This window comes from Plecotus auritus (assembly GCF_963455305.1).
Source record: "Plecotus auritus genome assembly, chromosome: 10".
Taxonomy (NCBI): Eukaryota; Metazoa; Chordata; class Mammalia; order Chiroptera; family Vespertilionidae; genus Plecotus; species Plecotus auritus.
In genome coordinates, this window is record NC_137785.1 from 212429 (window position 1) to 240250 (window position 27822).

Genomic DNA, 27822 nt, shown 5'->3' on the forward strand with positions numbered 1-27822 from the left:
ACTGAAGGGTCCCGGGTTCGATTCCGGTCAAGGGCATGTACCTTGGTTGTGGGCACATCCCCAGTAGGGGGTGTGCAGGAGGCAGCTGATCGATGTTTCTCTGTCATCGATGTTTCTAGCTCTCTATCCCTCTCCCTTCCTCTCTGTAAAAAAAACCAATAAAATATATTAAAAGAAAAAAAAGGGCCCTAGCCGGTTTGCTCAGTGGATAGAGCTGTCGGCCTGCGGACTGAAGGGTCCCGGGTTCGATTCCCGGTCAGGGCACATGCCTGGGTTGTGGGCTCGACACCCAGTGGGGGACTTGCAGGAGGCAGCCGATCCATGATTCTCTCTCATCATGGATGTTTCTCTCTCTCTCTTTCTCTCCCTCTCCCTTCCTCTCTGAAATCAATAAAAATATTTAAAAAAAATAAAAAAATAATTAAGAAAGGAACACTCGGAAGATGACGTGCAAGGAGGGGAGGGGAGAGGAGGAGGAAGCAAGGCATGTCCAAGGTGTGCTAACCCCGGAGAGAAACACAGGGACAATGGACAGGGTCGGCCTACGTCAGTGATGAGCTTTTCTTTTTTTTTCTTTCCTTTTTTTTTTTTTTAAATATATTTTATTGATTTCCTTACAGAGAGGAAGGAAGAGGGATAGAGTTAGAAACATCGATGAGAGAGAAACATCGATCAGCTGCCTCTTGCACACCCCCCACTGGGGATGTGCCGGCAACCAAGGTACATGCCCCGGCCTGGAATCAAACCTGGGACCCTTGAGACTGCAGTCCGACGCTCTATCCACTGAGCCAAACCAGTCAGGGCTTTTTTTTTTTTTTTTCCTTTTTTTAAATAATTTTTTTTGTTCAGAATTTTTTTATTTTATTTATTTATTTAATTAATTGTTTGAAGTATTACAAATAGTACATGTCTCCTTTTTTTTCCCCATTGACCTCTCCCCAGCCTCCCCTTCCCTAAATAATTTTTTTAAATATATATTTTATTGATTTTTTACAGAGAGGAAGGGAGAGGAACAGAGAGTTAGAAACATCGATGAGAGAGAAACATCGATGAGAGAGAAACATCATCAGTTGCCTCCTGCACACCTCCTACTGGGGATGCGCCCGCAACCAAGGTACATGCCCTTGACCGGAATCGAACCCGGGACCCTTCACTCCGCAGGCGGACGCTCTATCCACTGAACCACACCGGTTTCGGCGACAGAACAGCCCTGGGGCGTGCCCACCTGCCACGGCGTGCCCAGTCCGGGATGTACCACCCTATCACCCCGAGGGGTCACTTGTCACAAGCCTCCCTTTCTTTATGCACAAGGAGGACTAACCTGGGCGGCTGCCAGGAGGCTCTCGGCTACCACCTCCTGCACCGAGAGCCTCCCGGGGGCGGGGGGTGGGCAGTGCCACTTTAATGGAGGAAAAATGGAGGGAGGCGCGATCTAGGCCTGGCTGGGAGGCCCCCACACCCACAGACGCCCGCCGGGGTGCCGACATAACACGGCAGCTCCGGGCCTGCTTTTCGGCAGAGGAGGGTCAACGAGAGAGAGAGAGAGCCCGGCCCGGTCCTGCCGCAGGAGGGCCGCGAGGCGCCCTGACTGGACCGACCGGCTGGTTCTCTCCACGTTCCCGCAGCCGGAGGGCCTTGAATCTGACAGGCCCCTGCCCAGCCCCTCAAGAGGAGGCCTCCGGGCCAGTCCGCTCCCTCCCCGGCGAGGTCCGGGTCACTTCGGACCGGTCTAGCGACCCGCCCCGCCCCCACGAACAGCGCAACCCCTGCGCCTGTCGCGGCGCGCCTGACTCACCTGCGCGGGCGAGGCAATGGCGGCGCTTCCGGTGCGCGGCGGAAGTGCGCGAGCTAGGCGCCAGCAACTACAAGTCCCAGCAGGCAGCGCGCCGGGGGGGGTGTCGGGGAGACTTGTTCTCGCGCGCCTTTGGCCGTTTCTCGCGTGGCGCGGCGGTTGCTCGCCACAACGGCTGCAGCTTCTGGAGTGGCCGTGGGTTTGGGGCGCGGCTGGCTTCCCCCCCGTCTTTTACGGAGGCTCCTGCTGCGGCCCGGACCCTCGCTTTCCTTCGGCTCTGCCTCTGGGGGCGCCTCTCTTCTGGGATCGATGATTCTCCTCATCCGCCTCCCCCGAATGTGCCTGACCTGGGGGTTGAACCCGCCGCCTAGGTACGTGCCTGACGGGAATCGAACCGAAAACCTTGGGTGCAGGGGAAGGACCCCCCCCCCCCAAGCAATGGAGACACCCCCCCCCCCAATCCCCTCCGGGACTCGGCCTCCTCTCCTCGGGGACCTTTAGGAGGGACCTTGATGACGTCCGTCCGGACCCGCCGGGGAAGAAGAGGAGCACCCTGATGGGGGAACCCGAGTTCACCGCATCCTGCGCGTTGGGCGGAGGCTGAAAGGCGGGGCGCGCCGCGACGGTGACCTTCAGGAGAAGCTGGTTGCGCCTCGCTGAGGATGGAGGCCCGAGGCCCGGTGCCTGGAAGCGGGTCGTCCTCTGTGGCTGCTCAGGGGGACGTTGTTGCCTCCCCATTGGCCCTCAGTAGGACAGGGGCGAAGACGAGGGAGGCTGGCAGTTACTGAGCCAAGTCTTTTTTTTTTTTTTTTAATTCTCATCCGGGATATGTTTTTATTGTTTTCTTTTTAAAGAGCGGGGAGTGGGGGCGAGGGGGAGAGGAACATTGACGTGAGAAGCATCCGTCGATTGCCTCCTTGTCCGCGGGGATGGAACCGGAAACCCGGATATATAGATGCCCCGACCGGAAGTGGGGCCCGCCACCGTTTTGGTTGACTACCGGATGACCGACCGGAAGTGGGACCCGCCACCGTTTTGGTTGACTACCGGATGACACTCCAACCCACCGCGCCGCCACGCCTGGGCTGTGACCAAGGCCTGGCTGATGGGAGCCTATTGCTGCAGAGATGGTCGCGGTATGGCCGTCGCTGGTATCTATTCAGTCACTGCACTGTGTGTAGGACACAGTCAGACCCGCCACCCGCCCTGGCTCTACAAGAAGGACATCTTCCCGGGCAGCCGATGGGTGGGAACCACTCCCGACCTCCTGCGACATTAATCCTCCTGAGCTCCTGGATTGTCCTCCTGTGTCTGGGACTCACCTGGGACTCACCTGGGACCGACCTTGTTGGTTGCTTTACCCAACAGCCATTGCCTAGGAACTCACAGATACTTGTTACTTGCTACCATGACTCTGCAATTTGTATATTCCAGAAAGTCTGGAATCTAAATTCCAAAGGATAAGGCTTTTTTTAAAGTATTTTTTCCTATTGATTTCAGAGAGGGAGAGGGGTGATACCACATCCCTCAGGGAGTCAGTCTCCCAGAACGTCTGCGGGACAGTGGTGGCAAAGGGCCTGGGCGTGGGGGCCCCAGGCCTGGTGCGGTGGGACGGTGTCCCCTTCTCCTAGGGTGGAGGGTTGGCTGGGAGCAGGGAGATGAGGTCTCCAGGCTCCTGGGCTGGGAAGGGGGTGTTGGCCAGGCCAGGTGTGTCTCCTGCCAGGGGAGGCCTCGGGTTGAACTGGGAGTGGGTGGTTCTCTGGCTGCTACGGAGGCAGGTGTCAAGCTTGCCTAGGGGTGGTTGACCGGGCTGAGCTAAAGTAAATGGTCCTTGTGCTGGTCTGAGGGCCCTTGGGAGTCGGGTGGGGCTGAACTGGAGGGCCAGGGCACATTGTGAATTTGGGACCCCATTCCCACGGGAACTTCCCAGGTTCAGTCAAACAGCCTAGAATGCAGGCCTATCTGACCATCCCGCCATAGTTGAGAAAGGGACCCAGGGACTCACCTTATGCTGGAGGCCCTGCGTGGTCACTGCCCGTCCCTCCCAGCTTCCCTTGCCCACCATACTGGCCTGGCACAGGCTAGGGGCGTTTGCTCAAGGAGAGTTTGGTTTCGTTCAGGCATGGAAGGGGGAGAATTAGAGGGGCTAGAGTTGGTGCCCTGAGCATAAACTTACTTGAAGGAACTGAGAAACTTGGGGGACCACACACCCAAGGGCATGCCTGATGCAGGGGAACAGCAAAGGTGAGCTATGTTGGGACTCTTGGAAAGGCCTCTCAAACTGGGTATCTACTCCCATCCTTGGGTTTTGCCATGTCTAGTACTCTCCATTTTATTTGCTTAATAATCTCTTAAATCCACTCGTTAAAACTCAAAACTCCTCCATTTGACCCAGCAATCCCACTTCTAGCAATATATCCTATATGGATAGCAGTGTTATTTACAGTAGCCAAGCTCTGGAAATAGCCCAAGTGCCCATCAGTAGATGAGTGGATAAAAAAAAAAAAATGGTATATTTACACAATGGAATACTACATGGCTGTTAAAAAAAAACAAAACCAACTCGTTCCCTTTGCAATAGCAGGGATTGATCTGGAGATTATTATGCTAATTTTCAGTCAGAGAAAACTTAGGTGGAACCTAATGAACAAAATAGGTCCAGAGACATGGATGCAAGGAACAGTCAGATCTCAGAGGGAAGGGACCTTGGAGGGGCTTTGGAAGAGATGAACATATATGCATATGTGTGTGTATATATATATATATATATATATATATATAGCCCACGAATACAGACTACAGTATGGCGAACGCCAGGGGGTGGGGCTGGGTGAAGGGGGAAAATGGGAGACATCTGTAATAGTGTCAATAAAAACCCTCAAAACTACTTTTAAAGGAGTATTTCCGTTATTCACTTGTCAAAATAAACGAGTTAAATTCAGTTGAAACAATATTGCTTGAGTTTTAGCCAGATTATGTTGCCTCTAAAAACCTGTTCTTTTATTTTTTAATCCACCCGAGGATATTTTTCCTTTGATTTTTAGAGTGGGAGGGAGGAGGAGAGAGAGAAACATGGATGTGAGAGAGACAAATCAATTGGTTGCCTCCTGCACATGCCCTGAGCAGGGCCAGGGATGGAGCCTGCTATCTAGGTATGTGCCTTTGACCAGAATCAAACCCAGGACGCTTCAGTCTGCAGGCCGACACTAGCCACTGAGCCAGACTGGCGAGGGCATGAAAACTTACTCATTTTGTTAAAAAAAAAAAAAAGGTTTATTTGCCAAGTATGAGAGAGGCTTAACAAACAGCCCAAACCAAGACCTTGGTACTGGGAATCGGCTGGGAAACCACGAAGGAAGCCTTCCTTGCTTTGAGGGTTGGTGGAGTGAATGGCAGGTGATTGAGTTGCTCATCTACACCGTTCCTGGGTGATTCTAGAGTTAAACCAGGGGATGGTCTTTCCGTCGACCCCGAGAGGAGGGGGTGTCATGGGATTCCAGGGATGTCATCCTGGGAGGGGAGATGCTTGTGCTTGGGGGATCCCGTTGATTGAGAGGCAGATGAAGTGAGAGACAAGCCTATTTGTTGTTCCACTTACTGATGCATTTATCGGTTGCTGGTGTGTGCCGGCTAGGGATCGAACCTGCAAGCTTGACGTATCAGGACATGTTCTAACCCAGGGGTCGGCAAACCGCGGCTCGCGAGCCACATGCGGCTCTTTGGCCCCTTGAGTGTGGCTCTTAGGCCAGCTTAGGAGTACCCTAATTAAGTTAGTAACAATGTACCTACCTATATTGTTTAAGTTTAAAAAATTTGGCTCTCCAAGAAATTTCAGTCGTACTGCTGATACTTGGCTCTGTGGACTAACGAGTTTGCCGACCACTGTTCTAACCAACTGAGCCACCCGGCCAGGGCCCAGCAAATGTTTCTTAAGGGGAGAGTAGTGAACAGCCACGCCAACTCGCTGCCCGCACGGGGCTCATGTTCCAGCCAGAACCACAGACCTGTCATCCCACTGGTCGTGCAGGGCTAGGGGACCCGTGAGAGGCCAAGTCAGGGTGAGGGCTGAGGGCATGAGCAGGGTGGCTGGCGGAGCCTTCCAGAGGGAGGGAGCGTCCCAGCAAAGAAGATGGAGCCACATCCTTCTTTAAGACCTTGTCTCAAGGCAGTCACATGGCATGGTTCTGCTGCCGCTATTGGCCGGAACAAGCCCAGGCCGTTTCTAGGGAGGAAAGGATAAGAATTCGTGGCCACGTTTGAAACTGCCACGGCTGGGAAAGCCGTCAGCTCCCCTCCAGCGACCATCTTCTCACCACACACCAGTGTGTGACGTTTAGGATGAAGGGCCCTTGTGTGAGGACACGGCTGCCATCTCACCAGCCATCGCTGGGCACCCCGGGGAGGCACGTCTCCACCGCTGGGACTCGGAGAACTGCGCCTTCTCCCTAGGAAAGGTCTCCAACTCATGTCGTGGGAGGGCAACCCGGATGTGCCCACTGCTCCAAGCCAACAGGGCCACGCCGGTTCGTGGGAAGGAGTCCGTGACACCACAGCCACGAGCCCTTTGCCGGAAGAGGGTGTGCGGGCAGCACTCAACCACCGTCCGCTGAACGTTCATGACTTCTGACCCAGAGCTTTAGAAGATGTTTTGAAATGTTTATGCAGAACTCAAGAGAACCAAGGTGGAGGAAAGGATGGAATGGGCTGTGGGTCACAGGCTGTGACCTGGAGAAATTTTTAAAGAAATACATTTTTAAAAATATATATATTTTATTTTTTACAGAGAGGGATAGAGAGTTAGAAATATCGATGAGAGAGAAACATCAGCTGCTTCCTGCACACCTTCTACTGGGGATGTGCCCACAACCAAGGTACAAGGAATCGAACCTGGGACCCTTCAGCCCGTAGGCCGACGCTCTATCCACTGAGCCAAAGCGGTTAGGGCTAAAGAAATACATTTTTATTGATTTCAGAGAGGAGGGGAGAGGGAGATAGAAACATCAATGATGAGAATCATTGATTGGCTGCCTCCTGCACACGCCCCCCCCCCCCCCCCCATTGGAGATCAAGCCTGCAACCCAGGCATGTGCCCTAACCGGGAATCAAACCGTGACCTCCTGGTTCATAGGTTGATGCTCAACCACTGACCCACCCCGGGTGGACCTGGAGAATTTTAATGTTATCTAATGGGAAACATGGGCATCAAATACATACCCTCCCTCCCAGGAGTCCCTCAGGAAAAGTGGAAATGTGCAGCGAACATGCCCAGGAGGGGTCCATGCTTGCCTGGTTTCCAGCTCTCTGGGCCCCTATGTCCCCATGCCCTGCACCGAGCTGTATCTTGATGGGACAAGGGACGCAATGACATTCCTCCTGACTCACTTGGAATCTTGGGCAGGAGGGATTGCAGCCTTGCACAGAATCTGCTAGAATTGGTCTGACAACCTCCATCCTTTTTAAAAACAATTTTGTTAACCCATCCCACCCCCAGAGAATTTTTTAAAATTGATTTTTTAGAGAGACGAAAGGGGAGAGAAACACTAATCAGGTGCCTCCCATAGGTGCCCTGACTGGGAATCAAACCCACAACCTTTTGAACAGGACAATGCTCCACCAACTGAGCTGCTGGCCAGGGCTCCATTCTTTTGTGTTAACGTTACTTATCAAACCAGCAATGAAGGATATTTAAAGAGGAAAACTCACACACACACAGATTCTACCACAGAAATATAGTTTACTTTTCCATCTTCTCTTAGTCCTTGTTCATAAACATAAATACTTTACTACAAATATCAGTGCACCCACTTCATTGTAAGCACTTCTCAGCTTTCACTAATATCCCTTGTAATGACCAAATCATAACTGCAAATCCACTGAGTAAAAAACTAGATCTGTTTTCCAGCTGTCACATTCATTACCGATGACGCCCACGTCACCTGCGAGTGCAGGACGGGCCCCTGGCGGTCCTTTGGTCTTGAGAACATCATCGTTCAGTGCTTTGGGGTCAGGCCCGAGTCCCACCACACCACTCAGGTTCTGGTGCAGGACTGGGCCGAGAAGGCAGCGTCTCGTCAACTGGCTTTAGCGCTAGGTTGGCGTTTCCTCTTGCGTTTGGCCCCACTGTGTGTCTTCTGGTGCCCGATGAGGTGTGAGCTCTGAGTGAAGGCCTTCCCGCATCGGTCGCAGGCATAGGGGCGCTCCCCGGTGTGGATCCTCTGGTGCCGGATGAGGTGGGAGCTCTGGCGGAAGGCCTTGTTGCAGAACTTGCACAGGTAGGGCCTGGCTCCAGTGTGAGTCCTCAGGTGCTGGGAGATGGCCGAGCGGTCGTTGAAGGTCCGCCCACACTCGCGACACTTGAACGGCCTCTCTCCAGTATGAATCCTCTGGTGCTGCGTGAGGGAGGAGCTCTGGATGAAGGCCTTCCCGCAGTCCCGGCACACGTAGGGCTTCTCTCCCGTGTGGATCTTCCTGTGCACGGAGAAGTACCGGGGGTTGCGGAACAGCTTGCCACACGCGCTGCAGCGGAAAAGCTGGCTGCCCTTATGGACCTGTATGAACGTGACCTGCGGGGCGCCCCTGCTGTCCCGGGCTTTGTCCCCTCGGCGGCTCTTCGGCTGCATCTTCACCTGGGCGCTCCGCGTGGCCTTTCTGATCCGTGAGCTGTGCCTGCGCGAGCTTTTCCTGGGCAGGGTTTTCTGGAGGGAGACGCGGCTCGTGGCGAGACCCCTGTCTGCGGGGGACTTGGGGCTTTCACGGTGCTGCTCCTCAGACAGGGCTTCCTCCTGAGCCGGCCCCGCAAGCGGCACTGCCGAGTCCCCAGCTTCCAGGCCCCCCGCTTGCGGGGCCTCCCCTGAGGTAGAGGGTTGGGCCTCGGCCCCCGAGAGCTCTTCCACTTTCAGGCTGGGGGCCGGTTCCGCCTCAGCACCAGCCGACTTTGGGAGTAACTGCTCCCCTTCCAGGGTATCCTCCCAGCCTGAAAGACACCGACAGGTGGGTTACCAGAGGAAGTGCGGACGTGGCTGAGAGCAGGACCGCTGAGCGTAAAAGCCGGGGGATGTCTTATGTGTTTTTCAGTCCTCCCCTGAGGATGTTTCTATTCGTTTTACCCAGGAAGGGGGAAGAGAAAGAGAAACAGCTGCTTCCTACACACCCTGACCAGGGAACGAACCCACAACCTAGGAATGTTCCCTGTCGGGGAACTGAACCCGCAACCACTTGGTGTGCAGGACAACACTCCCACCAACTGAGACACCCGGCCAGGGCAAAGCGGGGGATGGTCTCCCCCAAGTGCAGTCTTGCAACCTGGGGAGCGACTGAGAGAAGCAGTGACGCAGCCAAGCGGGGACACCGTGCTGGAGACCGAGGGCTGGAGTGTCTGCCAGCTCTCCATCTCCCATGCGGCCCTCAGACGCCCGCAGGGCGGTCCTCAGTGGAACCGAGGCTGCCCCGCGCACACCACACCCACCCCTTCAGGGCCGCAGGCCAGTTCAAGGCCTGGTTGGTGCAGGGGACTTGAGAAACATCCATGTGAGAGAGAAACATCGACCGGTTGCCTCTTGTATGCGACCTGACCCAGAATTGAACCTGCAACCTTTCAGTGTACAGGACGATACTCCAACCGACCAAGCCCCCTGGCCAGGCTGCAGGGGCCTCGAGAGGGCACCCCCATTCCTCCAGCTGGGCCCGGAGAAGGCACAAGCTGACGGGGGCCCCATGCCATCCCGTCCTATGAGGGCAGTGCGGGCAAGGGCAGGGCCTCACCCACGGAGACCAGGTGTCGGAAGGTCTCCAGCATCACATCGTGGTACTCGGTCCTCTGCGTGGGGTCCAGCAGCTCCCACTCGTCCCTGTTGAAGTCCACGGCCACGTCCAGGAAGGTCACTGGCTCCTGCAACGCCACAGCGTGTGCTCAGCAGGAGGGTGAGGGAGTCCTCGGAGGGGACAGAACCTGCTCTGCAGGGAGGGGTGCCTTTGCTTTGGGGAAGGGTGTGGGCTGAGGCAGAGCCCCAACTTCACAGAGTGGCAGGTACTCTGCCGCCCACACCTGATCCAGCTCGCCTTTCCCCACGCGGGGAACAGCTGCCGCCCGGGGGGGGGGGGGGGGCGTCTCTCTCTCCCTCTCCCTTCGGGACCAGTCCTTCCTGAGGGGCCCACGAGGACTCCAGGGGGAGGCCTCCCACGGCCCTCTGCCTGGACCTGGGAGGCATTATGCCCACAAGAGGCAGAGCCACAGGTGGGCTGGAGAGCCCCCATCACCGGGGAGCCCCTGGACACCCCCAGATCACTCCGCAAGAGCGCCAGCGCGTTCATGCAGAGGCAGCTTCCGCCAGGAGCAGGCCTGGCCAGGGCCACAGACACAGGGCTGGGCCCATCTGAGCCTCAACCACTCAGGTTATTTGAAGCAAATCTCAGACGCCTCAGCTACGCTCTCCTGCCCTTGGCGCTGAGACACTCCGCGAGGCTGGCCCGGGCCGGGCCGCGGGGCCCCTCACAGGGAAGCTGTGACAGAGGGCGGGGAGCCACTCCCCTCACCTCCGGCAGGATCTCCGCGGGGCGCGTGGTCTCCTCCTCCTCCTTCCCCTCCTGCTGAGCCGGGGTCTCCAGGGGGCAGGTGGGGCTCGAGGCAGGCAGAGCTGGGAGAGAGCAGCACAGGGTCAGGGGTCAGGGGGCGTCAGCACAGGGCAGCTCATGTCTCTGGCCCGACAGGGCTCCGCACGCTCCACTCGCCTCAGCAGCTGGCTCACCTCCTCCTCCGCCCGCCTGAGACCTCGTGGAGGGTGGGGCTGCCCCGGCCCCAGGACAGACCCGCTCTCGACACTCCCGTCCTGATGTGAATTCTGCCAAGCCCCCTCCAATTCAGGAATAGCCCTGCTCAGCCTCACAGTCCCGTTCCAGCCTCACTTCCCCAAAACCTCCGTGCACCCATCAACGTCTCTCTCTCTCTCCTCCTCTCTCTAAAATAAAAATAAAAATATCCTCGGGTGAGGATTAAAAAAAAGGAAAGAAAAAAAAGAAGTGTCTTCCCGGCAACCATCAGGTGCTGCATGGGGCAGGGAGGTGAGCAGAACGTGTCTGCGCTCCACGGAACTCAGCCCCACAGAGGCCGGTCCTCAGGGCTCGGCCCCCGATGCAGCCACCCCTCCTGGCTGGGTGGCTCAGTGGTAAAAGCGTCACCCCGAGATGCCAAGGTTGCGGGTTCCATCCCTGGTCAGGGCACGTGGGAGGCAGCTGGCTGATGTCCCTCTTTCAGAAAGTCAGCGGGAACAGGTCTTCATGTGAGAATTATAAATAAACAAGTAAATAAGTAAATAAATAAGACAGACCCCAGTGGGTGTGGCTCAGTGGTTGAGCATCAACCTATGAACCAGGAGGTCACAGTTCAGTTCCCGGGCAGGGCACATGGTCGGGTTGTGGGCTCGATCCCCAGTGGGGGGCGTGCAGGAGGACGCTGTCAATGATTCTCTCTCATCATTGATGTTTCTCTCTCTCTCCCTCTCCCTTGTTCTCTGAAGTCAATAAAAATATTTTTTTTAAAAAAAGAACCAACAAATACAAAAATAAGTGGAACAACAAATCAACGTTTTTCTCTCTAAAAAAGAAAAGTCAATAAATAAATTTAGGGAAAAAAAGCAACCCATTAGCCTGACAGCCACACTTGCTGCCAAGGAGGAGTCTGGGAAGTTCCCTGAACTCAGGGCTCCTTCCCGCTGAGCCAGAGAACTTCCCAAGGGCCCGCCCCGCCCTGTGCTCCTGCTGGTAGACCTGCCCCACCTCTGATGCCAGACCACCTCTCTGATGCCAGAACATCCTGTGACGGCTCCCGCTGTGGGCCTGTGCAGGGGATGCTCCCCCCCCCGCCCCCCCGCACACCCGTCCTGCTGCCTCTGAGTTCTGCTCCATGACAGGTGTCGCCTCCTCAGGCACCACTACCAGCGCCCTTTGGTTCTTCTCAACTCCACCGTCTCACACACATTCATTCACCACATCCGTCTCACACATTCATTCACCACATCCGTCTCACACACATTCATTCCCCACATCCGTCTCACACATTCATTCATCACATCCATCTCACACACATTCATTCATCACATCCGTCTCACACGCATTCATTTGCCACATTCCCGTCTCACATGCATTCATTCGTCACGTTCCCGTCTCACACATTCATCTGTCACATTCCTGTCTCACACGCATTCATCTGTCATGTTCCCGTCTCACACGCATTCATTCGTCACATTCGTCTCACACACACTCATTCACCACATCCGTCTCACACATTCATTCCTCAGATTCCCGTCTTTGCTGTGAGACTGAAGGCCTGAACTCAGGAGTCCTGCGTGTCCTGGTCACCACTGTGCACAGCCCCCACTGCATGGGTGACGTGAGAAGCCCCCCAGAACATGCCGTGGGACTGAAGTGAGGGCTCCTCCTGGCTCGTGGCAGAGCCCAAGGGAGGACAGTGAAGCAGCTCATCGGAGAGCTCCCTCCTCCCGAGGAGCCTGTGGGTGGGGCTCCGTGCACACTGCAGGGCCAGCCCGCCCCCAGGGTTCCACAGTTGGGGTGGGGCCTGAGACCTCCCATTTCCACAGCTGGGTCCAGGAGGATTCGCAAAGCCCTCGATCTGGAGGCCACGGCAGGACGCCCGCAGGTCTGATTGAGGAGCACGTGGGGTGCAGGTGCCCTCGGCGTGGATGCACGGGGCACAACCCACCCCATCCTCCAGGACGCCCCGCAGGAGTGCCCCCTCCGCACTCTTGCACTGCACCCACCTTTCTCCTCGGATCTCCAGGTCACATCCTCCACCAGGGCCACCGCCTCCTGGCAGTCCTCCGGGTGCTGAGACTCCACCCACACCCGGAGCTTCGCAGGCAGCGCGTCCAGGAACTGCTCCAGCACCAGCAGCTCCAGCATCTGATCCTTGGAGTGCGCCTCGGGCTGCAGCCACTGGCGGCAGAGCTCGCGGAGCTGGGCCTGGGCCTCTCGGGGACCCGCCACCTCCTCCAGGCGGAACCCCCGGAACCTCTGTCGTGCGGCCTCGGGGTCGGCCTCGGGGCTGGCGGGATGGCTGCCCGGCGGGGGCGTGGGCTCCCCGAGGACCTCGGGGCTCAGGCCCTCATCGCCAGCGTAGAGGGCCCAGATCTGGGCGTTCCGGGAACGTGCTGCCTCCTCGTTCAGCGAGAGGACCTCCACCACCTCGATCTCCGTCGGGGGCGCCCCGGCAGGAAGAGGGTCCGATGGAGGGTCCAGTGGAGCCTCAGGACACCCTGGAGCGAGAAACAGCGAGACGTGACCAAGAAGCACATGAGCCCCTGGGGCGAGGCTCAGGGGTTGCACATTGACCTATGAACCAGGAGATCACAGTTCGATTCCCGGTCAGGCACACGCCTGGGTTGGGGGCTCCACCCCGTGTGGGGCGTGCAGGAGGCAGCCTCTCTCAGCACCCATGTTTCTCCCCCTCTCCCTTCCTCTCTGAAATCAACAACAGAAACGCACATAAAGAAACACGTGAGCCCTGACCGGTGTGGCTCAGTGGATAGAGCGTCGGTCTGCAGGCTGAAGGGTCCCGGGTTCAATTCCGATCAAGGGCATGTACCTTGGTTGCGGGCACATCCCCAGTGGGAGGTGTGCAGGAGGCAGCTGATCGATGTTTCTCTCTCATCGATGTTTCTAGCTCTCTATCCTTCTCCCTTCCTCTCTGTAAGAAAATCAATAAGATATATTAAAAAAAAAAAAAAAAAAAAAGAAACACGTGAAGGGATGTTCTGCATCAGCCCCCGGAAAGCGCACTAAAACCACGTGAGGCACCACCTCACGGAACAGGCGTGAACTGCGTGCACGGGAAGGGCCGGCCACCAGGAAGAGGAAGTCACAACAACTGCTGGTGAGACACGGAGAGGCTGGCAGCCTCCCTCCCCCGCGGGCAGGAGCCCCGGCCGCTGCAGCTCCTCAGGTGACCACGGCGCTGCATGACCCAGGGGCGCAGCAGAGAACTGAACACGCCGACTGGAGGATCAGGCTTAGAACCGCACACCAATGCACCGAAGAAGTCACTTTAAAACGAACAGCAACGAAGAAATAGGTGTCGACCCCAAAGCTGTACCCAACGAGGGACAGGTGACAGCGAGGAGTGCAGCGCTGACACGCGGCGGCACGGAGGACGGACGACACGGAGCTGAGTGCGAGCGGCCAGAGGCAAAGGCCCTGCGGCGGGTCTCCGTCTCCCTGCGGCGCTGAGAGCAGGCACAGCCCGCGGGGGGGTGGGGGGCAGACCGGGTTCCGGGAGGCGGACCTGAGGGCTGGGGACCATGACTGACGGACACGGGACTGACGGAGACAGGACGAACTAACACGGGGACTGATGGAGAGGGGGTTTGGTGGCGAACAGCCACAGCGTCTGGACAGGTTGGAGCCTCGGACCAATGAGACGTCTTGGTCCTCTGGTGGCAAAGCAGCGCGAGGCCCAGCACGGGGGCAGCCCGGGGCCCCGCTGAGTGATGCGGCGGACAGTCCCGGCCGGTAACTGAGGGACCGGACACCAGCATGGCGGCCGCCCTCCCTCCGCCTGTGGAACCGGCTGTGAAATAAAGACGCCGCCGGGCTGTCCGTGGGGGAAGCAGCGTCCCCCCAGCCCGGCCGCGGGCTCCTCTCCGAAGCCGTCACCGCCCCTCAGGCTCAGCCGGGCCAGGGCGGCACAGGTTTCCTTAAAAAATAAAAAACCAGCCCTGACCGGTGTGGTTCAGTGGATAGAGCATCGGCCTGCGGACTGAAGGGTCCCGGGTTCGATTCCGGCCAAGGGCATGTACCTTGGTTGCGGGCACATCCCCAGTGGGAGGTGTGCAGGTGGCAGCTGATGGATGTTTCTCTATCATCAATGTTTCTAGCTCTCTATCCCTCTCCCTTCCTCTCTGTAAAATATCAATAAAATATATTTAAAAATAAAAAAATAAAAAATTAAAACCATTTGTGAGAGAGGAAGCGCCCCGGCTCCAGGTCCAACATCAGCAAACAGCTCGGAAAGAACCTGGAAAAGGCCTCGGGGAGGGAAGGGCGGACACGGACAGCCGCTCTCGAAGCAAAAAGGCAGGAAAAGCCGGAGCGCAGGCGAGGGGCGGTGGGGCTGACCCGAGCGAGGGGTCTGAGGAGAGGGGCGACCCCGCCACGGCCAGCACGGCCTCTGCAGGGAGAAACGCCCCCCAATCGGGCAGGTCGGAAACAGACCTGGAGTGACCACAAGCCCGGGCTGAAGTGAGAGCGGCGAGGGGCGGCTCCCAGGTGAGATGGTGCCCTTCCGCGCGGAGCCGCCACCGGGCAGCGGACACGGGGCAGCGGACACGGGGCAGCCGCCCCAACGGCCATGCGTGTGATTTGCGCGAAGGAGACACGGAGCCACGCCAGGCTCCCCCGGGAGCGCTGCAGGTGGAGGAACCCCGCTGGGAAGGAGGGAGCGGAGGGGCCGGCAGGGGCCTGGGAAGGAGGGGAACCCCGCTGGGAAGCAGGGGGCGGAGGGGCCGGCAGGGGCCTGGGAAGGAGGGGAACCCCGCTGGGAACCAGGGGGCGGAGGGGCCTGGGAAGGAGCGGGGCCACAGGAAGTGAGGAGCCTCGGAGACCCAACAAGCACACATACTGGACTTCCTTAAGGTCTCACTGCTGCGTGAGCCATTCTTTCAAAAAACATTTTTAAATACGTTTTCACCGATTTCGGAGGGAGGGAGAGGGCGGGAGAGAGAGCCCTTCCCTCCCCCCGCCCAGCGCTGCGCGGCCCGTCCCCTGGGCGACGCGGGAGCCCCGGCTCCGGAAGCCCGTGGCACCCACGGAGCCTGAACACCCGCAGCAAAGAGAGGCATTAGGAGCGACTGCGGCTGCGTTTGAGGAAAGAAAAAGGAAAAAAGGAAGTCGACGCGACGTTAGGAGCGACGGCGCAACTACAGCCCGGCCCCCCTCTTGGGCCCCGCAGCGCGGTCAGCCCGGCGCCGGAGGCCGCGGTCAGTGCCGGGGCGGCTCTGGCTCCTCCCGCGGCGACAGAGAGGGGAGGGGACGCCGCACCTCCGCGCCGGACCCAGGAGCGCGGCCACGCGCACTACAACTCCCAGGAGCCTCCGCGGCACGGACTTCCGGCGCCGCCATGTTGTCTTCGGCGCGGCCCGGCCACGCCCCCAGGACCGTGGTTCGGCCACTAGCCCAGCCGGTCTGGGGTCCCCGACCCCCGCGGAGCCACCGGGACGCCTTATCGCCTGCGAGTCCGTCCGCCCCCGGCCTCGCGGGAGTGAGCGCGGGCGCCTCCCCCTTCCGTCCCGCAGCCGGCATTCCTGGCCCATCCCTCCCCCCCCCCCCCGACTTCTCGGAGGCCTCCCCGGTTTCCCCACCCCCCCCCCCACGTCCTTCTAACCCGGCTCGTCCGCCGTCGCGGTGTCCCAGACCCCACAGGGACCGCAGACGCCGGCGCGGCAGCCGGGAAGGGGCGGCCCGGGCGCTGCGCTTGCCGCTGGCGCTACAGCCCCGAGCGGGGCTCGCGCTCTCGGCCGTCACCGCCGCCCGGGCCATCCCGGCACTCCGTCCCAGGTTCGGGGGGGCACTCCCGTGACCCCCCCCCCGGAAGAATGACAGGCGTCTGATGGGGTTTCACGGGGTCTGCCTCTAACTCCTCCGCCCGCCGCTCCCTTTAGCACTGGATTCCCTGCCAGGGCTTCGGGGTTCACCCCGCCCCACCCCCACCCAAATACTGGATTCGCAGGCGCCGTTTTTCTTCCTTTTTTTTGGTTTTGTTTTTACTTCTCGAAGTTGAAGCTCTGAGGCCTGAAGTTTCCCTCTGAGGGGAACTCCGGAAGCCAGGGTCGCGCCCGGACCAGCGCCCCCACACGGATTTGGGCCGGACACCAGGCGCGTTTTGAGCAGAACCGTGCCCGGCCCTGGAAAACGGCCCCCTCCTCGGCGCTGCTGCAGAGCTCCTGCCCTGTCACCATGTTGGGTCTGTGCCCTGTTGTCAGGGGTGTGCTTAGCCTCTCCCTCCCAGTACCTGCTGGGTTCTCACCGCCCCCCGCCCTCACCCCGGTTCTGACGGACTTGTTCCCCTTCAGTGTTGGCCATGAATTTAGTTTCTATCTCCTTGGGGGCACTACGGTGCTTTTCAAAACCCCGCGGTGAGTGCTCGCTCAGAAATGTGAGCTCGCATTGTTTTCAGCCGCACAACCTCCTGGGTCCGGGTGTCGGGACTCAGCTGGTCCTGACGGTGCCAGCGCCCGGGGGTCCGCAGGCCCACACGGCTCCGCGGTCACCAACCAAGTAACCCAGCGGCTGAGCTCCCACCCTCGGCGGAAACGGAAAGTGACCCCCAACCCAGGGCCTCTCCCGCCAACCGGCCCACCCGCCTGCACATGCCCAGACCCCGCGGCTGTCCCGATTCCCACCGGGAACAGAAGCGCAGATGGGCGTCCTGTGGGCTTGATGGGAAGGGCAACACTTTGGTCCGCAGACGCCGGCAACACGGCGCGAGTTACTCCCGTGGTCACGTGGCTGACGGGCGGCCGCTCAGGCTCTGCCACCGCCGGCACCGGGCGGGTGTTGTGACCCCACCCACCACTAGCCGGGGGGAGAGAAAAACTCGGTACGGTTTCTACTGCAAGCACACTGCCTTTGAACCTCCACAAAATTAAAGAAAAGTCACAGTGTGAACCGTCCGTGGGGGGAACAGTGGTCCTGGCTTTCGGCCCACCAGCCGAGTGCCCCGGGGAAACCTGGGCACTAACCCACTCACTTGCCACCAGTACAGGCTGGGGAGCGCTGTTTTCCTCTCACACCTTCTGTCACTTGCTTCTCTCCCAAGGTAAGCGGCTCCCTCACAGCAGTTTCCTAATGAAGCCCACAACTAACCAGGTGTGCGTGGGGACGGCCCACAAACCTGTTACCTGATCACAGTGAGGCTGAGGCTGCCAACTGGGTTTTGTGCACAGGAAACCCCAAACCCAGGCCCGAGAAGGACCTGCTGAAGGTGTGGACCATCACCTTTACATCAGCCAAAGTCTCGGAATCCACAACAGTAGCTGCCATCTCCTTAAGGCCCCCCAGTCTCAGTACACAAGTGTCCAACCTTTACACAAAGATCACGTTGGGAGGGCTGGGACCCTGCCCAGGGCCCCACGGGGACGCAGCAGGGTTACAAACCCTGCTCTTTCACGCCCTTTACACCAAAGGGACTCCTCATAGCCACCACCTCTTTTCTCAGATGTGCCCAAGTGTGTCTCGTCCAGAGGTCTTCACATCGGCCACATCCCACCAGGTCATCTTTCCCGTGTTCCCATCCAGCTCTCAGCTCCTGTGTCACCTCCTCAGAGCCGTCTTCCTGCCCAGTTCCAAACCATGCACGCTACCCACCCTCCCCAGCAGGCCCCATTGCATCATCTCTCTCAGAGCACTGACTCATCTCCAAGTCTCTGGTCCTAATTACTGTCGCCTCTCCACCTCTGGAGCAGCCAGCCCGGGAAACCTGATCGAAGGACATGTCCTGGATTTGCACTGTCCCACCTTGCAGCCACCAGCTGCACGTGACCAAGGAACGTTTGAAGGAAGGCCAGTCCCACCAAGTCCAGTCAGCTGCACTAGAATGGAAGAGGCCAATGGGAAGGGCCTCCCCACTTGGGTCCTCGCTGTGACTCACCCCTGAAACAGCGCTAGGCACTCGGGCAGTATTTGTTGACCCAACACGGCTTCTAGGGCCTTTTAGCCTTCTGCCTGGATTTCCCATTTCTGTCAAATTCAATTCTGTCAGATCTCACTGGCATTGAAGTTGTGTCCTCTGTAGAAATTATCCTGGGAGGATTGCTGCTGCTACAAAGTCCCCACCTGCTTGGGAGCCTGAGCCGTGGCTTCAAGTACAGGCCTCAGAGGAAGAGGACACCTGGTCCACACCCCCACCTGCTGCCTCCCAGGCCAGCCAGGCCAGCAGGTGCCATTCCTGCTCCCACAGGTAAAGTGGCTCCAGCGGCACTTCCCTGGAAGCTGTAGGACTTAAGTCCGAACTTTATACACTTCTAGCCTTTGTAAGCCCTCAGAAGTTAATACTTACACATATTCAATTCTTCTACGTCCCACTAACATAACTTTCTTCAAATAAAGCCTGTCCATTCCTTAATTTATTCTTAGGTACAATTTCAAGAAAGTATTAACAAAATATTTCCTCCATTTGTATTCAATTGGTTATTCCTGGTATAAGGCAAAACTATTAATTTCTGTATTATTTTGTAAATTGTCACACATATATATCATTGATTCCAGAGAGAGATAGAAACATCAATGATGAGAATCACTGATTAGCTGCCTCCTGCACACCCCCTACTGGGGATTGAGCCTGCAACCTGGGCATGTGCCTGTGACCTGAATCAAACCCGGGATCCTTAAGTCAGAAGGATGCTCTATCCCTGAGCCACACCAGCAAGGGCATGGAAGCCATTTTTTAACAGAAAGCTGGAAGGTAGTCTCTGCCCAGATCAGGATTGAGATGTAACTGGCCACTGCATAGTTACGGGCAGCACCTCTAAGATGGAAGGTCACCCCCACGCAGTTTCCTTCTTGAGCTGCATTCACAACCTCTGTTTCTATATCCTGCCAGCCACAAGCAACACACATTCATATTTGTGTGTTTTATGTGTATGATTTAAGAAAAAGGCATAGATAATATGTGCATCCATGTATCTTTACATATGTAAGATACATACGGTTAAAAGGTATTTTAAGAAACGCACATATATCTTGGAGATTTTTTCATCCAGTACACAGAGCTGGCTCATCCTTTGTGACAGTTGTGCAAAGTAGTATAATGAAAACAACTACATGTGGTGCTGAATATCTGTATAGTTTTCCCCTGTATAGTCTTTTTTCGCCCCCCTGTGTAGTCTTTTACCTTGACTCTTTATTTGCTTTATCAGTTACCCCCAAAATGGGCTCTTGGATCATTTTTTTCTCCTCCATTTCGGATTCATTTATTCCTGCTTTGATCTGATCATTTATCCTCTTTCCTTAGATCTTTCGGAGGTTCCTCCCCAAATGTTTGCTATGCTTAGTTCATTTGTTTCTCTTCATATTTAATTAATAGCTAAGGAATTATCCTGGGGATTACATCCGGATATCCAGGAGAGTGTTCCCCAGGTAAGAGGATCAAGAATGCATGGGTCTTAGAGAACAAAACAGGTATGTGGAAGGCGACAGAGGACATAGTGTCTTCAAATAAAGACTGCACAGTATGTGACCGCACTCTTCCAGGCTGGGTTCCTATCTCCAAGGATGTGAGCTCTCAGAGTTCTTCATAGCACCATTTCATCCCAAGATTTCCTGTATCATCCCTTACCCACGCTCATCTCAAAGCTTTGCCTTCCAAGTCTCCTCTCTCTAAGACGCCCTCTTGCAGCACTTATTCACTCAAGTTTCCCGAGTCAGAGATTCAGTGACTGTCTTAGCAACTGGGGACACACCACAAATTGAAATAAGGATGCCTGTCCTCACCCATGTTGCTTAATATTTGTTTCGGTTGTTCAGGTCAGATAACAGAACAAGCTGGGAAAGCAGGACCTGTTTTACTTGTATATTTTTATCATCCGCTTTATGCAGTCTGCCTCCTGTATGACTTATCTGGTGTAAAAACAGAGTGAGACATTTCATTCTTCTTCAACATGGTTGGTTCAATCCAGTGTAAGGCTTTTTGTTTGCTTGTTGTCAGGTAAGGTGAGACCAAGGCTGTGGCTTTCACCTGCACAGGCTGCACTGAGTGTGAGCGCTCATATGAGTCCTCTGTTGCGGGACACAACGAGGACTCCTACTGAAGGGCTTGCCGTGGATTCTGTGACTCCTGAGGCCTTCCTAACACTGACCACATCCTCAGGCACATTCCAGTACGACTTGTGAGGCTGAACGCGAGAGCTACTCCTCGGACCTTTCCACAGCAATCACATCCCCATGGTTTCAGAGTTCTCAGATGTATTTGGTGTCAGAACTTTTTCCATATGATTAGATTTTGGGGGGGTCCAGTATGAATTCTCTCAAAACTGACTGAATCAGACCAGAAGCCTTTCCTGCTATGGTCCTACTCCTCAGATTACATCCGTTTGAGTCATCATGTTGAAAACTCATGAGGAGGACTAACTCTGTTCAGTCTCTGCATGGTTGTCTCCCATGTGTAGAGATGGATTTCCTTCCAACAAAATTCTAATAATTTTTTTTCTACTAATGTTAGTACTCCTTTGAGAGTTGCCACATTCATATTTGTAGGGCTCATCTCCTGCTTAATTTCTTGACAAATCAAAAAAGTTAAATGTCCTGCAAGCTTTCCTACAATCATGACCTTCAAAAAAGTATCTTCACTCCATTGCTTTCCTAAGGGTTAAATCTAGATTATGTGTCAAGTTTTCTACATGAACCACACATATGGCAAAACCGTCTTTAAAGTACACTGTGTAATGGCTGAAGATCTGAGTGCCATCAAGTATTTCTCCACATACGCCCTTAGCCAGTTTTGATCAGTGGATAAGAGCGTCGGCTTGCAGACCAAAGGGTCCCAGGTTAGATTCCGGTCAAGGGCATGTACCTTGGTTACAGGCTCCTCCCTGACGAGGGCCCTGGTCAGGGTTCATTCAGGAGGAAACCAATAGATGTGTTTCTCACACATCAATGTTTCTCTCTGTTTTTCCCTCTTTTTCACTCTCCCTAAAAATCAATGGAAAAATATCTTTGGGTGAGGATTAACAACAACAACAACAACACAAAATATTTCTCCACATTCCTTATCTTCACAACATCTTTCCAAATCAGCACCTACATGAAGATGAATGCCCTCTGTCTCAAGTGTTTACCATTTCCTTCTACTTCCACCAATGCCCATGCTGCCATTGTTGCAATCATGGGGAGCCAGAGGGGCATGTGAGCTTAGCTGCGTCAGAAAGACCTGGTTTCCACTCATTCCCTTATAGCTGTGCTATAGCAATGTTGGGAGAAAGTGACCACCGCAAGAGATGGCTGTCTCCTCTAACAGTAAAGCATGCCATTCCAAACACCTATGATTTCCATGTTTTAATACACTGCCCAGGCCTCCTGAGGTTCAGACAGGTGCACTCAACTTACAAACTTCTAAGTCCCCTCTCATTCATAACTCATTAACAGAATGGGTCAAGACACGGGACAGTTCCAAACCCTTGAATCTGGGTGAACGTTACTAGGGAGTTCTTTGTACTATTCATGTAACTCTTTTGTTTAAAAAAATTATTATTATTATTTTTATTTTAAGTGCCCTTGACAGGAATCAAATGCGGGACCCTTTGGTCCACAGGCTGACCCTCTATCCACTGAGCCAAACCAGATAGGGCAAAAAAAAATTTCAACATAAGAAAAACAAAACCTCTATTTCTACCCTTCAAAAACCTATGCTTGTACCAAACTCCCCTGTGTCTCTGCATAATGCCAAAAGTTCTTCTTTATTGTATTTTAATAATGAGGTACAGTAAGAACTTATGTGGTAAATACACATGTAACAAAGACTAGTCACAGGAAGTTCCTGGACGCCTTTGCCTATGGGGGATTGCCGGCAGGTTCCTCACTTGCCCCCTGGGTCAGTCACTCACCCAGCCCACTGTGTCTACCTCTGAATGGGGAGACGCACCATGCCAGCCCCATGACTGCTCTCTCAGGCCAAGTACCATCACCTCTTCCCCAGATGCTACCTCGGCCAGGGCTTCCAGCTGCCTACCACCATTCTTTCTTCACAAGCCCCAGAGTGAGCTGTGAAAAGCCACAAAGACCTCACTGAAAATCAAACCACCTGCACAGCGGGCCCTGTGCACCTGCTCAACTTCAGCTGCCTGTCAATACGTGACAGTTACCTGCCCCCTGCCCCCAACTGGGTGACATTTTGTTCCCCGAATATGCCAAGCTCCAATTTGTCACCCCAAACTCTGTCTCCATGCCTGGAAGCTCTCTTCACCATCACTCTTAAAAATCTGCAGAATTCCCCTCCCCGCCTCAGGAATCGGCTTAAATCTCACCCCACAGTGTCCCCGACCACCTCCTGTGGAGTAATCCCCACGCTCCCGTTACACCGGGCCCTTTCCCTCAGGACACACCACTAGTTATGTGAGCACAGTCCCACCTGTGCAGCTTGTCTGCAGAAGCTGTAAACCACCAGACTACAAAGTCTACGATGGCAGGAGCGGGTCAGGCCTTTGGTTCACCACCAGAGCGTTTAGTGCCCTGCACAGGACACAGGAGGGCTTCCACGGTGCTGTGAGGGGAAGGGACTCTGACGGCAGAGGAGCCAGGAACCGGCCCGAGGCCTGGCCAGTAGGTCAGGATGAAGTGAGCGTGAGGAAGGTCTGGACCCTCAGGACCAAATCAATGGGGGGACAACATCCTCAGGTGAGGACTGAAAACAAACAAAAAACCTAGTTCACGATAAACACGGTGTTTCCAATAAATGGAAGAACCTAGACTGAAAGTGGGCACTGAAAGAACACGTGCCCTACGCCACACACATGAAGAAATGCCAGACAAGTATAACAGCTGAGAAAAAACCCAAAGAGACTAGGAAACAAAAATGTACTTGTACAGCCTACCTATGTATGATACAGAGCCTAGAACAGGAATAAAAATAAATCCTAAAACTCTTTTTTTTTTACTCCTCACCAGACAATATTTTCTCCATTGATTCTTTAGAGAGAGTGTAAGGGGAGAGACAGAGAAACATCGATGTGAGAGAGACACGTTGATTGGCTGCCTTGATTGGCTGCCTCTTATACATGCCCCAACCCAGGCAGAGGATCAAACCTGCAGCCAGATAGGTGCCCGGGACCTGGAATCAAACTTGCAACCCTTTGGGGCATGGTCCGACACTCCAACCACCAAGCGCACTAGCCAGGGCTTAAAGGATTTCAGACAGCAATTTGTTGCTACCAGACTTTCAGCTTACATCCTGGTTGATTCCCAAGTTCCATTTCTATAAACCCTAGCTACAAGAAAAACCAACTTGAACGTGCCAAAAAATAAAATGTATACAAGAAAGTTTTTTGCAACAACTTGAATGTCCATCAAGAGAAAAAAATAAATATGGACTATACTGCATCTTTTAAAATGAAGCAGCCCTATATTAAGAACACCCCAAAATATAAACATATACAGATGTCCCTCGACTTAGGGATGGGTTACGTCCTGATAAACCCATCCTAAGTTGAAAATAGCTTAACTTGAAAATGCAGGTAACCCAGCCTACCTTAAATGTCCTCAGAACACTTACAGCAGCCCACAGCGGGGCAAAATTATCTCACACAGGGGTGGGGAATGTCTGGCCCATGGGCCTTATCATTTGGTCTGGCCCTGCCAAGGCATTAGGGGTGAGTTAAATGTCCGACCAAATATAGCAGGCTAGTTTTTAAGTGGGTAATTTTGTATGGCCTGAGAATGATCTTACAATTATCCAAATGGCCCTTGGCAGAAAAAAGGTTCCTCATTCCTGATCTAACACAAAGCCTGCTTGATAATAGTGTTGAACATCTTATGTAAATGGTTGAATACTGTACTGAAAGTACCACCATAAAGTTAAACACTTATTTCAAACTATAGTTCAGTAGGGGGCAGTATTCATATACATATATGTAAACATAAAAAAGGCTGGTGTGGTTCAGTGATTGGAACAGCGGTCGCCAACCGGTGGTCCTTGGACCACTGGTGGTCCACGATGTCCAATAGGTTGGCGTCCGCCAGATTAGAGTGTCTTGAGGGTTTAATTCCTGGTCAACGGCACGTACCTGGGTGGCAGTTCACTCCCCATCCCTGGATAGAGCGCATGTGGGAGGCAACCAGTTGATGTCTACCTCCCTCTCTCTCTAAAAAGTAACGGAAAGACTATTCTCAGGTGAGGATTAATAAAAAGCCTGGCCAGGGACACACACCAGTTAGTGGTGGTCACACGAGGGGAGAGCAGTCGACAATGAATGGAGCCAACCCATCACCAGCACCAGGTTCACGTTCCGCACGCCCTGACCGAGGCCCGAGGAAAAGGCAGAGCTTGACTCAGCGTGTCTGCAGACGCTCACCCCAGCACCCCACCTGGTTCCCTTCTCTCCAGTCACCCCACCCCCTGCCAGGATCCCGCGGCCTGGCTCTCACCTGAAAAGATGTCTTGAGGAACCCCTCTCTCCACCGACCAGTGCTCTTCCTCCTCCTCTAACCGAGACACCACCTCTGGCTTGGAAAGCTGATACTCTGCCCAAGGGAAGAGAGACAGGACTTGGGGGTCTGTGTTTGGAAGAAAACGCTTTCCTGCTGTGGCACCTGTCTCCTAGAACGTGACTTCGGTCTAGGGCAGTGATGATAACCCGCCCACCGCCTCTGCCCGCTGCTGCTTGCTTTCCGGGACGCCCTTGCCGGTGAAGCTGGCAGTGGGACCCAGTTCTGGCCAGCATGTCACCAACGGAAGTGTGTCAGAGGGGCCACAGGGCTTTTTCTTTTTGGCTAAACATGACAGCTGTGAAAACACCAGCCGGGGCTGCCCATCCCCTCCGTTCTGCTTGTAACAGGAAAGTGAGGCTTGAAGCCACAATGATGCAGTCACCAACCTAAGCGTGGAAACGTTCACCCCGACCCCGGAGATGGAAGGGGTCGGGGTCGGGGACGCCACCCCTGAGCGGCTGGACGCTGACACCACGCCCTCTGGAATTCCTGAGACCACCTCCCTGGAATTCAAGGCCTCTGAGGGGCGCTAGGTGACACTTGCTTCCAAAGTCACAGGTGAAGGTGCCCTTTACCCATGGGTACAAAATAAAGCCCTCTCCCTCAAGCTCCCGGCCTCGACCCTTGCACTCTGACCCCTGCAGCCCGAGCCCCAGCAGACACACACACACACACACACACACACATACACACACACTTCAGCGGCACCACCATCGGGCAGCAAAGCACACATCTTTATGGACACGGAGGTCGGGCTTACCCACGGAGACCAGGTTCCTGTAGTTCTCCAGTAACACCTGTCTGTACAGGGACTTCTGCTCGTGGTCCAGCAGTTCCCACTCCTCCAGGTCAAAGCCCAGGCTCACATCTTCAAAAGCCACCGGTTCCTAAAAGCCACAGGTTCCTGTTCAGCTGGGGCATGTCACCCTTCCAAGTGACAGGATGGTGTGTGTGTGTGTGGGGGGGGGGGGGGTATAGGGGGAGGGGTAAGAACAGGAAGGCACAGGCTACCAGAGGACCAGAGAGCGTGCTGGGACTCTCATCGGGTGTTCCTGCATCTGCATGACTCTGAGCAATCCCAAGCTGGGATTTACTCAGGCCACGTGGCTGCAGAGGGTTCTTGATGTTCTTCAAGCCTCCCCATTCCTTATGAATCTAGGCCAGGGATCCTCAAACTTTTTAAACAGGGGGCCAGTTCACTGTCCCTCAGACCGTTGGAGGGCCGGACTATAGTTAAAAAAAAAAACTATGAACAAATTCCTATGCACATTGCGGGCCCGGGACGAGTCAGCTGCTAAGCAGGACAGGCAGCGGCACCCAGCGGGCGGGATCAATGTCCTCGGCGGGCCGCGTGTGTCCCGCAGGCCGTAGTTTGAGGACCCCTGATCTAGGGTTTCCAACACTGGTGTCAGAGAGTCTGTCTCCCCCTAGGGGAGTCCCTGCGCTGAATCCTGGCACCCCAGCCTTCATCTCCCACCCCCTGCCCCCACTGCTTCTACTTCCTTCAACTGCCAAGGAGCCACCTTTCCTAGGGGCCGAGCTCATGTCAGCTCTAGCTTTGCTGCTGGCGTAGCTGTTGAAATCTAAAAGCCGAGTGTGATCGGCCTGGCGGGGTGGCTCAGTGGTAGAGCATCAACCCCTGAACCAGGAGGTCAGGGTTGGATTCCTGGCGGGGGCACGCTCCAGGGTTGTGGGCTCCATCCCCAGCGTGGGGCGTGCAGGAGGCAGCCGATCCATGATTCTCGCTCATCACTGATGTTTCCATCTCTTTCCCTCTCCCTCCCTCCTTCTGAAATCAATACAAATATATTTAAGAAAATAAAAATTAAATACGGAAAAATATAAATAAATACGAGTGTGGCTGAGCGGTTGCCCATTGTCCCAGGAACCAAGGGGTCAGGGTTCGATTCTTGGGGGGGGGGGGGGGGTTTGCGGGCTCGATCCCCAGCAGGGGGCGCGCAGGAGGCAGCCTACCCAGGGTTCTCTGTTCATCATTGATGTTTCTCTCTCTCTCTTTGCCTCTTCCTCCCTCTCTGAAATCAATAACAACATACTTTAAAAAATATATTTTTAAAAAATATATATTTATGTATTAGAATCCCGGTTAGGGACCTCAACAGTAACACTCCCTGGGAAAGCTAAGCACCTGCGGCCCCTCCCTCCACCCAGCTTGGTCTCTGGGGCGGGGTCCCTCTCCCGGCACCCAAGCCCGAGGGGCACCCCAAGGAGGGTGGGTCTCCACCACCAATCCGCCCGCCCCCCGGCCGGGGGGGTACCCCAAAATCTAAGGAGGTCTCTACTCACATGCAACCAGGCCATCGGAAGCCTGGAGGCCATGCCTTCCTCTCCGACGTGTCTCGCGGGAATGGCGGAGTCCTAAGAGGACGGAATTGGGGAGAAGGAAGAGGGGCGTGAGGGCAACACCCAGAGGCCCCCCCTCCGCGGTCCAGGAACGGCCGGGTGAGCCGAACACGCCCTGAAGGGTGGTGTCCAGCGGCTCCCAGACACCTGGACGCCGGCTTCCCGAGGGACGCGGGATCCCCTCCCCCGTTCCGCATCTGTCGCCTCCGGGCCTCAGCCCGCCCACGCCCGGGGGGTGGGGGGCGGTGGTGGTGGAGGGCGTCGGCCAGCTCACGCCCGCAGGGAGTTGCCTTCTTGCTGGGACCTCCACGCACCCACCGCGGCGCCCCTCCCAGCCCCGCGGCGGAGGCTCGCGGGCTGGGCCGGCACCACCGAGTCCCCGACGGGCGGAAGTTTCCCTCCGTACTCACCCGCGCGCAGTGCACAATGGCGCCCGCCGCCCCGCGGCGAAGTGCGTCAGCGCTCGG

The 27822-nt window shown here is 55.5% G+C and overlaps 1 protein-coding gene across 2 annotated transcripts; it reads right to left on the reverse strand.

Moving 5' to 3' along the window:
• Nucleotides 1–6731: 6731 nt before the first annotated feature.
• Nucleotides 6732–27807, reverse strand: ZNF274 (zinc finger protein 274). Of its 2 annotated transcripts, none has more exons than XM_080643630.1 (8): nt 27766–27807; nt 27299–27370; nt 25755–25881; nt 24932–25027; nt 12565–13059; nt 10325–10425; nt 9554–9680; nt 6732–8765 (listed from the first exon to the last, which is right to left on the reverse strand). In XM_080643630.1, exons 2-8 carry the CDS (start codon nt 27329–27331, stop codon nt 7864–7866), a joined length of 1881 nt encoding a protein of 626 aa, XP_080499756.1. In that variant the 5' UTR covers nt 27332–27370; nt 27766–27807; the 3' UTR covers nt 6732–7863. The 2 variants fall into 2 exon arrangements, with proteins under 2 accessions (XP_080499756.1, XP_080499757.1); XM_080643631.1 differs by having other exon boundaries at nt 6739–8765; nt 27670–27768.
• Between the last annotated feature and the right edge of the window lie 15 nt (nt 27808–27822).